Here is a 13,371-nt window from a genome sequence, read left to right as displayed (position 1 = left end):
CCAAGCGTTGCTAAGGGATTATAGTCCCGCCTTTCTCTTTCAACTCAACAGCCAATTGGCTACGCTACGTGAAGGCGTGCTTCTATTGGCTGATACATGTGTCAATTCTGCGTCAGAGCTGTTGTCGCTTCCTGTTTGTTGCCAGCTGAGTTCTGTGGAGAGAGGTGAACGGTGCAGTGCAGATACCTGCAGAGGATGCTCTCAGGGTTTTCTACAAATTTGTGATTGCGGTCTTCCAAATGGAAGAGATAAAAGATAGCTTGGCATTTAAAGGTGTGGCTGAGAGACTGACGCTTGGCATTACTCGAATACTCGGTGTGTATTATGGGTTTTTGCTCTGACACTAGCTATTAACGTTGTTAGCTAGCAGACAGATTCATGTTTCACTGGACAGTTAATTCATTTTCTGAATTTGTCCCTGTTGTGTCAGAGAACATGCCTGGTGTGGTCGATGTGCGTTTTGTAGAGAGGGAGCCTGCAGAGAAGAGGAGCCTGCTGTCGTGGGAACAGGTGAAAAATGGACACCATAAAGACATTAAAATGAGGTCTGGTTATACATAATTATCATGTGAACCTGCTGTATTTATTCCCCAGAAAAACACTTGTATTTTGCCAGAGGACCTGCGAGATTTCTATCTGACCATTGATGGGTTTACACTAACCTGGAGCATTAAACTAGACAGTAGGTGACCTCATTAGTTTTATGTTCTGTCTGTAATAAAACCACTCTCACATAAGTTTTAATTTAAGGATACTATTAAGATTACATGATAAGGGTGAATGCAAATAGCTCCAGCAATTTCTTTCACCAAAGACTTATGTGTATGTCATAACTGTGTGCCTTTCAGACGAGTGTGTTCCCCTTGGGTGCATGATGATTAACAGTGTGGCCAGGCTGTGCCCACTCCTTCAACCAGTATCATTATTCTCCTTACCCAATGCACCCTCACTGGCCGACCTGGACTGGGAGGAGAGCAACACAGAGAGTGGTAAACCTCACCTGTCAGATCCTTGCGCGGGCTCAACTCTACAATTACACCATGTCAAGTTTGATTAAGTCTGTTTGTGTGCTCAGTTGGGCAGAAAGCAGGCTAATGAATGAAATGTTGATCGGAAAGTAAATATTTATTCAAGACTCATTAATGCTATCTGCCAGGGACGGGGCATGCTCCTGCTGCACCCCATTTTGATGCCCGGAGCCGCATCTTCGAGCTGGATTCCTGCAGTGGGAATGGCAAAGTGTGTCTAGTCTACAAAAACTGCACTCCAGGTGTTTTGTTTGTATTCACAAATTGCAACTTGAATGATTTTTCTAAAAAACAAAGTTAATAGGACATAAATATTTTATCTATTTTAGAATAAACTATCATTTAGTTGTTTATCTTTGTATTTTTCAGGTGTGGTAGCCCAGCAGAGTGAAATTTGGTTCCTTGACCGCTCACTATGTTGGCATTTCCTGACGGCAACCTTCACCTCCTACTACCGACTGATGATCACCCACCTGGGTCTGCCTGAGTGGCAGTACGCCTTCACTCCATATGGCCCTAGCCCCCAAGCCAAAGTACGTAATCACTCTTTCTAAATGGCACCTTCAAAATTTATTTTCTTTGTTTTTGTTGTGTATTTGATCTTTTAAAAGTCTTTCAGAATTTATCACCCATGTTTAGTTTCAGTTGTTAACAACATTCAAAGCAGATTCATTGCAGATGTATAAAATATATTTTATTCATTCTATTCCCTCTACAATATACTACAATGTTGGCAGATGTAACACTTTATCAACATGAGGCAACACTCAAAGTTTTAAGACATTAACACAAAGCATAAAAGTGTTGAAATAGGACATTTGCGGCCTAGTCCTTTAAGTCTCCACCTCCTTACTGTCTTTTACTTCTATGCATTGTGTGCCAAATATCTCTGGGAATTTGGCAAAGAAAGTTGTAGACATTGTATTTGTTGTTTTGTGTTATTCCTTCAGTGTGCAAAACTCTAAACAGCATTGTAAACTGTCTACCTCCTGTTCCCTCTACAGCAGTGGGCATCGCTGTACCAGCCACTGACTTTCAGCAGTGAGCTCAGCTTGGCTGATCCTGTTGGAGATTCCCATCTCAACAAGCTGGATCCTACAAAGGCCTTCAAAGGCAAAGTTAAGACACCCGTCCCTAAGAAGAAGCAGTCGACACAGTGTAGCCAAGGGAGCACTGCAAAGAGCCAAGGCAGCACTGGAAGACACGGCGGAGGAAAGCGGTGAGATTGTTCCCATCCAAGGAACTTTGCTGTCTATACAACCAACACAGCTTAGAGGAGCAGCCTGCGATTCCATCACTGGCTGGATTTGGCGTGTTAGCCTCTCTACGCTCCATGGGAGCATGTTGTCCCAAACTAAGTTTGGAATGCTGCATGTCTGCATAGATACATAACCAGCATTTTTTATCAGCTTAACACAAGGCTAAAGTGGCTCCAGCTGGTGCAGGCAACCTGGCGTGTGTAAAGATGTTTCTAACCTTGTGTATGTTAAAGATTTCACACAATAAGAGCAATTTTTTTCCGAAACACATGGAACATTGTGATAAGACTAATATTTTTTTGTTTATCTTTCACAGTTAAGTGTTAGTGATGGAGAAATGAGGCATGCTAAAGCACTGAGGTTTACCAGCCAAGTGCATCACCGATAGATTCATTATTCAAAGCCTTGTTTGATAGTGTTCACCAGTAACTTAAATCAGACAATTCATAAAAAATGATCATGCACTGTTGACATGTGACAAATAATCAGGGCATGTTGTGATAAACTGTACCACTGCTGTAACCCATGAGAAGGACCCATCAATACTCAATAAAGACACAGTTTATATCTGTAGTTATCATAACTAGGCATCTTTGTTGTAAATATTTAAATTTTTTATGTATCATACAACAATAATATATACAATTTTAGAAGAGGTATGAAATTCGGTAAGTAACACATCTCTAATTTTACGTCAAAAATTCAAAAAAATTGAAGGAAACACAAAAAATTAATACAATACTATGCAGGTTTCAATTCAGTAGAAGTGCTTGATATGTCTACAATTTTAAACTCATTGTTCCACAGAAAGAAATTGATCACACGATTCACTGAAAAGCTGCGATACCGAGCCTCAGTGGAAACTTCTGCACATACTCGACAGACACCTCAGCGTTACAGTATCAAACGTTGCATCACTTTAGAGTGCGTGCAAATGTGAACCATGAAATGTTGCATTATCAAATTCTGACAATAAACCATCAGTCTGGTAATCAAGTTTCTCACAGTGACTGCTGCATCACTGCAGTGCTTCACCAGTGCTGTGTAAATCTCCCAAAGATAAAAATGAGCCAGAGTTTAGGCCCAGTGATTTCTTGTATAATGCCATCTGCTCTGATGACTCCGTATCAATTAACCGAGGTGAGCAGGTTGTATTCCAGGAATTCAGAGATAAAATGTGCTCGCTTTATCCATTTAGGGCTCTTGATGCCAAATATATACCGCTGTGCAGACTTAATAGACATCTAGGATTAACTTTTTGGTTCAAGTACTTTGGAGCTTCTACAAAGTTAATCAAGACACATTTACACGTTTTAGCTTTAGGCTGCTGTGCACTGGATTGTTGGAGAGTTCAATGTGTATACTATCTTCGTTTGTGCGAAGGCCCTTTCAAGCTGTGAGGAGCCGACCCCCACTGTTCCTATTTTATTTTCCTTAAGCTACATGCTTATTTAAGTGCAATGTATGGGGGCTCTTTACTTTCCTTTATATACACTGTGGTTTAAAAGCTCATGTAAGTGGTCTCCCGTTGATTGTTATATCTTCCAAGGTTATATCAGCTGCTATTACCTCAATAATATAAACATGAAATATCAGCTGTGACATGTGTTTTTTCATCTTCCATGCATAAAAATGACCTTAATATTTAACCTTCTGTCCTGAATGTAGTTACTATAATGGATTGGAGCCCTACATGTCAGCATCACAGTTTAAAATATCCCATAATGTATGTTATATGTGTTGCAGTCACTGGTACGGAGTAACCAAGGCTGGTGTTGAAATTAATCCCATTAAACAGACCCATCATTTTAAAACTGCTTGAGATGTTCATAACCTTATTTGAGCCCTTCTCTCTTATTGTGAAAGTTCTTCTGTCCGCCATCCGAGCAATTTGTCTCTGGTGCGTTTTCATCATGGAATGTTTCGGCTGCATACAGGTGTCCACGTAGCTTTGCAGCCTGTACGCTCTATGTAGTCGGGGGTCTCAGACACATTCATTAGCAAAGATGTTTTCCTGTTTCTCCAGAGGGGTAGTCTCCTCCTCAAAGTCCTTCACCACCCGCTCACCTTGCTCAGAGAGGGGAGGGTGGTGCAGTTCCACCAAGGCCTTGTAGACCCCTGCACCCAGTACTCCTCCAATAAGGGGGGCAACTATAGGCACCCACCACCACCCGTTTCCAGCCCTGCACAGATAGAGACAGATAAGTGTGAATTGATTTAAAGTTACAGGGGCAGATTCAAGAAAAGAAAGCATTAATATTTAAATAAAGCATTTTTCCATTGCCATTGTTTAAGATGTTCCTAAAACTGGGCTGTCTATGCAATAGAAAGTTGCAGATCCTTTTGAAATTGGTGCTACATGACCAGAGAAAACAAGGGGAAAGCGCTGTGGCATTTGCTTTTGCTTAAAAGGTAAAAAAAAAAAAAGAGAGAGAGAGAGAGAGAAAACTTCAACTACCAAAATGCACTGCACTGCATCAGACCAATTAATAGTCCCACTGGTCAGTAACAACATGGCGGTCTGCTGGTCACAAACAGGTAACAAACAATCTTGTAGCTAGTCCATATTAATGGTGAGAAATGGACGACACAGTAATGGAATCTTTGTTCATATTTTAGCACTGCTTACTGCACTACAGGAAACAGAAGGATGCAGACTTCCTGTTCACAAACTGTTGTATTACAGCCAAACAGAGCATTAAAATATGTTTCTATTAACATTCTAGGTGACAAATAGGCAATACAGTAACAGAATCTTGGTTTATATTTGATCAGTACTGCCTAGTGTTACAGTTTGATTAGAGTTTGGTCTGAGTTTGAGAGCGATAGATATCTTGTCATATCATTGGGGTACAACACATGCGCAGTAAAATCTGGTCTGCACTTGCAGAAAGTATCAATAGCTGGCGCACTATCACAGAACACAGTGGACGATTGCTTTATGTCAGTGAAGCATCTGCAGGTTGGAATATTTCTGCATGTAAAATAAAGATATGGGTGAGAATTAAAATTCTGATATTAATGAAAAGGTCTGGATTAAAATACCATTTAAAAAAACATGCTTTCTATATTTAAACCTTCTGTTGTATATCAGCCGTCATCCAGTTGAGAGTACCCCAAAATTCTGTCAGGCCGAGTGTATGCCAAGTCATACCCTATAGCTCCCATGGGGTCAAAGAGCGTGCCTTAGCCTTCATTGAATAGCCTTGACAGAAATGAGGAAGTACAATCTATAGTTCCTCAAACAGCCCTAGAGCCAGCACAAATACGCTGGATGACGCAAACGAGCAGGGAGATCTGGGATGTGGTAAGATGGAGGGAAGTTTACTATAGTTGTTTACAGCTGGTTGACAAGCAGCCAACAAGCAACATCCTCTTAATATGTGAGGAAAAGCTATACGGGTCATTTGATAATTAACAGAGATATTTTGCCCTCAACTAACTCCTAGTTAAAGTGACATGTACAGTAACAACAGCAAAACCTCCCATAAAAACCAATACATCTTTCCTCCATACCTGAACACATCAGCCCCCCAGCCTGCTATGGCAGTGAAGATCCTGGGTCCGATGTCTCTGGTGGGGTTGATAGCATAGCCGCTGTTGCTGCCCAGAGAAATGCCAATGAGCAGCACCAGGAGACCCACTACGACAGGCTCGCTTCCCGCCGCAGCTGGTTTGTTCTTCTGGTCGGACAGAGCCATCAAGCACAGCAGCAGCATAGCTGTGCCAAACACCTGGCAAGCACAAAAATCAAAACATCACATAAATAGCTGTGTGAGAAACAACACATCAAAGCAAAATGGTCAGTGCAGAATGTGTAGGATGACAGTGATTTGCAGTTGCAATCCTTTAATCTGGTTTCATAGCTACCTGATCAACAAATCCCGCCATCAAGGAGAGGTATGGTGCAGGATAGGTGGCAAAGATACCAGCTGTGGCCTTAACTCCTGTTACAGTCAGGTTTCCTCCACAATAGTCAAATATGGCTTCTGCATATGGAAACAGTATTGACAACACAGACACTCTTAGATGTTTGACTACATCAGAAAAATCGTGGCAAGAATTACATGTATAAGATTCTATACAGTTAAGGTCAACATTATTAGCCCCCTTTATGAAATCAACCAAAACCCTTAGCGTTTCCATGTGAATGACCATAACCAAAAGTGTCTACCACCTCACAACTGACAGCTTCTTGTGGTTGTGCCTAACTAGGTTGGCACATGTCTCTTGGAGGATCTAAGCCCATTCTTCTATGGCAAATGGTTCCAGCTCATCCAAATAGCATGGTTTTGGAGCATGGACATTAACCTGGAGCTCCCGCCATAGATGCTTTGTAGGATTGAGATCTGGGCTCTGAGATGGCCACTCCAGGACCTTGATTTTGTTGTCCTTCAAAAGGTTTCAGACCAACTTGGATGTACGCTTCAGGTCACTGTCTTGCTGGAAGACCCAGTGGCAACCTTAAGCTTGACTGGCAGCAGATTTCTTTACATTATCCTTCAACATAGTCGTCTTCTTCTTGATCCCATGCAAGCGAACAAGGTTCCCTGTGCCTGAAGCAGCAAAACAGCCCCACAGCATTATGCTGCCGCCACCATCTTATACTGTGGTACCTATGTTTTTAGGGTTGAAGGCCTCTCCCTTCCTTTGCCAGACAAAAGTGACACCCATGTGCCCAAACAGCTCAAGTTTAGTCTCATCAGACCAAAGGACAGACTTCCAGAATACACGATTCTAATGTTCACTGGCAAACTTCAGTCCGGCTTTGTTGTGCCGCTGGGTGAGCAGAGTTCTTGGACGATGACCTCGAAGCCCAACACAATGAAGAATCCTCATAACAATTTTCCTTGAAACATCAAGTCCAGAAGAGGCCAGTTCAGCACCAGTCATCTTGGCAGAAATCCCGGGATTGTTGTTGACATCTCTGACTATTTTCCTCTCCAAAGTTTTTGAAATCTTGCACCTTTGACCATGCCCAGGTTCGTTCCTAACATTACCTGTTTCCTTGTGCTTTGCAATGTTAAGACAGCTGTTTACATACTGTGAAACACTTGGAAATGGCAGTATAGCCTTCTCTATAGATGAGCATCCACTATCTTCTTCCTGAGTTCCAGACTGATTTCTTTACTTTTTGGCATGATGCAATTACTTCTTACCTTAAAAGTAGTCTCTTTCTATCCAGTGTTCAAGTGCCACTAGCCCTGTTCAAGTTCAGTGCTGATTGACTGCTAAGGTCTGTTTTGAAAGCTGATTGATTGGTCAGGTGTGTTTTGAGAATTTTAGGGAAATGTTCCATAGTTCCTTGGGAGCTAATCTTGACCTTAACTGTAAGAATACAGGTGTTCAGTGTAGAGTGTGCTTGAACATGCAGTCTGCCCTCACCGTAATAGACAGCGTAAATTGTTGCTGCGGCCAGAAACGACCCCAAAAACTGTGCAAAAACATACAGAGGCAGCATCTTCCACCCAAGGCGGCCAAACGTGCACATTGTGAATGAAACTGCTGCATTCATATGAGCCCCTGTTAGAGCAATAAAGCAAGAAGACATGTCAGATAATAGTGATTGGTAATGACTTTCAATTATTCTTGATAGTAGGGTTTATAAGGGTCATCTTTCATACCTGAGACCTTCCCTCCAACATGGACCCCCATGGCAACACCCAGTCCAAAACCCAAGTTGATGCTGAGGTATTGTCCAAATGCTCCTTGACCTGTCACGACCTGAGCCACCGACCCCAGGCCAAACGCCTAGACACAGAGAGGAGAAATCACGCAATTAAAAAGGAGGAAATTACAGGGGAATTTCCAGAGAGTGTAATTTGGGAAAGCCAGTGCCAGACATAGCACATTTGGCGCCTTAGGCAAGCCCCACTCCTGCCAAAAAAAATGTATTATGATCTTTGTATTTACTGTATTTTTGTAATAAATACAAACACCAACAAAAACTAATAAAAATTCAACATTTATACAAAGTTTAGCAATTTCTGTATTGATTTTTTAAAATTCAAATAAATAAAATAAAGAAATTGTGGGAGTGGTGGCGTGCTAGGCAGCCCCCCATGTCACCTATAGGAAGATCTGCCACTGAGGGAAACATTCTATCTAAAAATTAAAAATAAAAACAAACAGATGGACCTTTAATTCGCAGTTGTGCCACTAAAGTCAGTGCATCAGTTAGGTAGCTGCAGTGTCAGTGAAAAATGAGTTTTGTTTAGAAATGTTTAACTACGGTACTGTATGTGTAACAGAGCCTGAACTGAGGTGAACTAAACTGTCATCTAACTTGAACGTCAGTGAAAGAGGCTGTGACCCCAGTGAAAGAATGCTGACACTGAAAAACATTCATTCAAAAAACAGGAAACGTGGTTCCTCTTACGAAAGTCGTGTATTTAGGTGAAGAGTGACTTCTGTTTATTTAGTGAGTAAAGCCGAGCGATGTGTGCTCATGTACTTATCAACAAGCTGTGTCCAGCATATGTTCACTGTGAGTGTGAAATGTATTTCTTCCAGGGTTCTGAATGAGGGGTTTATTTTAACAGCTGACATATAACATGTGACTTTGTCAACCCTCTCCATGTGGCCCTCTGCCTGACCATTCCTCCCGTAACACTAGATTTCCTGTTTCACCCACTTGAAGCCACCAATCCCCATCCATGACCCCCACCATGTGACTGAAATCTGCTTGTGTGCATGTGTGTGCTTTTGAGAGAGGGGACACATTGTCAGGGTCAGGAGCACCACATTAATAATTAATGGCACATGGTTGGCACAGATAAGCATGCAGCAAGGTTCAAAACAGAGACGAGCTCATGAATGGAAAGTGAACTTGTCACCAGAGGGATGGATATGAGAAGCTATATTACTGACAGTTTAATAAAACCAGTCATTATTACAAGAAGCTTTTCTTACCATCATGACATATGTGCAAAGGCATTCAGCGAGTCCCACCCGAACAATTTCATTCTTCAGCCAAACTCTGGGTTGTGTTACGTTGACTCTTTTCCGCTGAGAGACACCTAGTTCTACTGACTGCACTAAGTCCTTCATTTCTTCTTTTCGTTTCAAGATCAAGCTTAGACCTCCTGGAAAAATCTGTGGTGCCTTCTCCTATGTCAAACAGTAGTCCTCAAACAAGTCTCCTTCTGGCTTTTTTCCTCTTCCCCTTCTGACGCCTCTTCACTTCTGCCCTACTCTCTTTGTGTGGCTCCCTCTCCCTGTCACATGTACCCATTGGGATCTATCCACTTTTTATAGCCTTAACCCAACCCCCTCCTCTTGGATATGTAACACCCACAGGCAGACCCATCCCCCAATAGCTTTGCATTATCTGAGGATACCAGGAGCCTAAGGTTGACATGTACAAAGTTCGGCAGCGGGCCATTCAAAACCATGGCCCATGGGTCCATTGTAATACGCTACACGTGGCCCAACAAAACATATTAGTCAATCAAGTAAAATCACTTTGCATTTTCTCCCTTCACCTCAAGATGGCAGGACTATGATACATTTACAGGAGTCAGTTTACAATTACATTTTTCAAATTTATTGTATAACCTATATGATGTGAGAAGCAGCTGCCCCCTGGTCTCGTCACATTATCTGATCTTGCCCCCTTTCAAAAATGTCACACCCCTGTGCTGATGAAAAATGTTAAAGATTAACCCGCTGTGCCAGAGATGTTAAATGCCCCCTATGATTGACATAAAAAATAGTAAGACATGATGCTTAATTAAAAAAAAATCCATGTGAATTCACATCTGTAATACAAATGGATCTAAATTTTAGATCTGTTTGTTTAAGAGATTCTAAAACCTATCATAGTCGTCCCTTATATATGTGTCAGTTTGAGATATGAGGATGTTGATGTTTCAGTTTTAATGCTTTATCAGTGAACATATTACAGCAAAACGCGCAGGATTTACAATAGCAATCACTTGCTCACAGAGAATGTTATTCTGCAAAATACATTTCATAGACCAGTCTGTTCTGGGAAAAATGTTGCCATTCGTATGTTTATTTATTTTTCATTAACATCAGACATTTCTGGTCGATATTGTGTCATGTGTGTCATTTTTACAATTTAACTACACAGTTAACTCTGTTACATACTTCACATTTAAACCAGAGATCAGAGGGCGGTTGGAAAACTACAGTACAGCAAAAAGTATTGATTAAAAGCAGAGCTTGATTGACCACATCAGTCACACCTATGTGGTCTGATGGACAGCGGAAATTTCCAGAAGCTTGCCCTCATGTTCACACATGCTTACCCAATCAGTACCACTGCTCTTTACGTTTGCTAATGTATCAAGAACAATTGATTCTTGCAGACTGCTGTTTTTGGAGAATTGCTTGTCAATATCACTTGATACATAAAGACTGACTGAATAGTGCTACTAAAGCATTAGAAGCTCTTAGGTGATAATAATATATAAATATAAACATGCCAGGTAGAATGGTTTGGTGTTGCAACCCTTCTGGTTACTGGAGACATTGGCTGCAGACTCTGAACAAAAATGGTGCTAAGCAGTGCCTAAAAGTGATTCTTTGGCTCGGCTGCCCAGGGAGAACCCTGTTTGGTGCTATGTAGCACCCATCTTTTAAAGGCGCTTTGACAAATAGTGCTACGTACAACCATCAGAGACCATATAGCACTATATAGTTTTTCCATTTTTGAGCCTGGGAGCCTTGAATGATGCCAGATAGTATGTTTTTAAATGACACTTTAACTTGAAATATGAATGGTTTTTAATTCTTTTTTATTTAACTTTGGCTGAGAAGATCCAGAATCTGTACAAAATGCTTACTGAGAAACACAGTATGTTCCCTTCTCCAACCAGGAATAAGGTTGAGAGCCCATCCTCTGGAAAATATACTGTTTGCAAGCTATTTTAATGTAGTGTTTTTATTCTTTCCCCAGTAATCTAAACTAAAATAAGTTGAAGAAGCAGGCTTAAATGGTACTCCACTGGTTCTTCAGTTTGGTTTGGTTTACTGCATGTGAAAAGAACCAGGAGAGAACTTCTGAAGAACAATACAGGGGCTTAAAAAGTTCTTTGTTTCCCATTTTCCACCAAATTAGCTCTGATTCTTGAACCGGTCACATTCAGGATTCTTTGTACCTTGGTGCTATCTAGCGAACCAGTCCCGTTTTTATACCACTTTTGCTTGGAACCTCTATAGTCAAGGATGTTTCCTTGTATTTTTGGCTCCAGCTGAGAACGAACTCTTCAGGTTCCAAATCAATTTATTTTTGGTCAAAATGCTCTGGACGATTCAAAATTAGGTTTGGGAAGCAGAACAGAACCGGTGCCACGTTTGCGGGAAAGGGGTATGAGTGGCAGCTGTGCTATAAAGGGCGCCAACCCCTGAGAAACCAACATTTTCTGTTTGCACTTACTTGCACTACTAGTGTGTTCATCAGTATTTAGTGTCTCCTTAAAACATCCCTGAGAGGTTTTTCTGTGCAACTTGCACTATTCCTCATACTATATGATGTTATGTATATGCAGGGTTGTTTCTCTAAATACAGTGTAAATATTGTCAACTTGGTGATGATCTTTTCACTTGCTTGTGTTATTTCCTTCAGTTGCACCATATAGAGATCACTTGGTCAATGTGGAACACAAATGAATCAGTGAAAATGAGTGTGCCTGTTTTCAGCAAAACAAATTCGAAAGTCGTTTTTGGACTGAGAGGATTTTCTCAACCTTTTTTTTTTTGCATCACACCAGTTGAACTCTGAGACAAACTGGTAGCAGTAAAGCTATGTTGCTGTGCCATATCAACCTCTAGATTGCTTGCCTTGCGAAATACCAGTGACTGCATGATCTTTCAACGTGCAGCAGTGATGTAGCTGGGGCAGAGGGCAGAGGTTTATTTTTTCAAACTTGTGCTTTTCCAAAGTTCACCAGAGTAGGATCACTAAGATGCACAGCCACTGTGATAGCTATGACAAAATATCTAAATAAACTCATGAACAAATACAAAATCTGGAGATACATTCTAGTTGCCGCTTACACAGACAAATAACTATCTAAATTTGATATGACTGCAACTCTACAGACCATGAAATCACCTGAGATTCATCAGACATGTACATGCAGACCTAATTACAGCAGGATTAATATATTGTTGTTTTTCATCACACTGTAGTGATGCACAATTAGAAATGATGCAATTATAAGAAAATAAAATACTACCTGATTTTATAAGCTGTCAACTCAATTAACTTAAAATATTCAATTAAATATGAAATGAAAGAGTAATAACTAATGAGCAGAATTTGTCTAAGTCCTGCTCATAACCAATACAACTTGTTGGCATGTTTTGCCCTCCAGTGGCCATAAAGGTGTACAGCAGTTATTTAGGACTATTTAAGACTCAGATACCATAACACTAAAAAGTTAAATCTGTATGAGTTACTTTGGGAAAAAAAGGGGAACGTGTTTGTTGTCTTCACTGCTGCACAATTTCACACAGCTATCCAGTCAAGAAGTTGGGGATGGTTTGATCTTTCCTTTGAGTCAAATATCAAGACTTTCCGAATCTGCCTTTTCTTACGTGTATGTGAAATATATGCAGTGGTGGAAGAAGCGTTCAGATCCTTTATTTAAGTAAAACTAACAATACCACATAGAAAATACTCCACTGCAAGTAAAAGTCCCACAATCAAAACCTTACTTTAGTAAAAGTATGTATTAGAGGCTAATTGTACTTAAAGTTAAACGTAAAAGTACTTATTCTGCAGTTAAATGATCCCTGCCTGTGTTTCATTTTACATATGATGTTTTTGGATTAATATTACTGTTACATTAATGTGTATGTCACATTTTGCTGCTGTAGATGTGTTGAGGTTGTGCTCACTTTAACTCCTTTATATACTGTTAAACAGTTTACAGCAGTGCTTCATGTTCTATAAGATCAGTGTATGTTGGTAGCATCTCTGCAATTCAGCTTTGTGACAATGCATTTTCCAGCTGACCCAAGAGGGTTTTTGAATAGTTAATTTAGTTTAGTTAATTTAGTTTTATCTAATTTTCAACTTTTCTTTTTTATTTTTTCTCTTCAAAATCATCAAA

The 13,371-nt window shown here is 40.5% G+C and overlaps 2 protein-coding genes across 2 annotated transcripts; one reads left to right on the top strand and one right to left on the bottom strand.

Annotated features, from left to right (window-relative positions):
* The first annotated feature begins 143 nt into the window (after nucleotides 1-143).
* On the top strand, nucleotides 144-2,873 carry tpgs2 (tubulin polyglutamylase complex subunit 2). The gene is made up of 7 exons (XM_033627095.2): nucleotides 144-315; nucleotides 431-510; nucleotides 595-682; nucleotides 849-989; nucleotides 1,157-1,270; nucleotides 1,398-1,561; nucleotides 2,033-2,873. The coding sequence occupies exons 1-7, from the start codon at nucleotides 240-242 to the stop codon at nucleotides 2,249-2,251; spliced, it is 882 nt and encodes a 293-aa protein (XP_033482986.1). The 5' UTR covers nucleotides 144-239; the 3' UTR covers nucleotides 2,252-2,873.
* Nucleotides 2,849-9,512, bottom strand: aqp7 (aquaporin 7). Its single transcript, XM_033627093.2, has 6 exons — nucleotides 9,200-9,512; nucleotides 7,912-8,038; nucleotides 7,673-7,810; nucleotides 6,158-6,276; nucleotides 5,804-6,021; nucleotides 2,849-4,470 (listed from the first exon to the last, which is right to left on the bottom strand). The coding sequence occupies exons 1-6, from the start codon at nucleotides 9,335-9,337 to the stop codon at nucleotides 4,272-4,274; spliced, it is 939 nt and encodes a 312-aa protein (XP_033482984.2). The 5' UTR covers nucleotides 9,338-9,512; the 3' UTR covers nucleotides 2,849-4,271.
* Between the last annotated feature and the right edge of the window lie 3,859 nt (nucleotides 9,513-13,371).

This window comes from Epinephelus lanceolatus, chromosome 1, assembly GCF_041903045.1.
Source record: "Epinephelus lanceolatus isolate andai-2023 chromosome 1, ASM4190304v1, whole genome shotgun sequence".
NCBI lineage: Eukaryota > Metazoa > Chordata > Actinopteri > Perciformes > Serranidae > Epinephelus > Epinephelus lanceolatus.
This window is presented reverse-complemented; position numbering and strand designations above follow the sequence as displayed.

Bases quoted from the DNA above. Each gene is read 5' to 3' on its own strand.
- tpgs2 (XM_033627095.2), top strand. From the start codon at position 240: ATGGAAGAGATAAAAGATAGCTTGGCATTTAAAGGTGTGGCTGAGAGA. The intron at 316-430 runs GTGTGTATTATG...CTGTTGTGTCAG, and splicing joins TGGCATTACTCGAATACTCG to AGAACATGCCTGGTGTGGTC. The intron at 511-594 runs GTGAAAAATGGA...TTTATTCCCCAG, and splicing joins GCCTGCTGTCGTGGGAACAG to AAAAACACTTGTATTTTGCC.
- aqp7 (XM_033627093.2), bottom strand. From the start codon at position 9,337: ATGAAGGACTTAGTGCAGTCAGTAGAACTAGGTGTCTCTCAGCGGAAA. The intron at 8,039-9,199 runs GTAAGAAAAGCT...CTCTGTGTCTAG, and splicing joins TTTGCACATATGTCATGATG to GCGTTTGGCCTGGGGTCGGT. The intron at 4,471-5,803 runs GTATGGAGGAAA...CTATCTGTGCAG, and splicing joins TGGGGGGCTGATGTGTTCAG to GGCTGGAAACGGGTGGTGGT.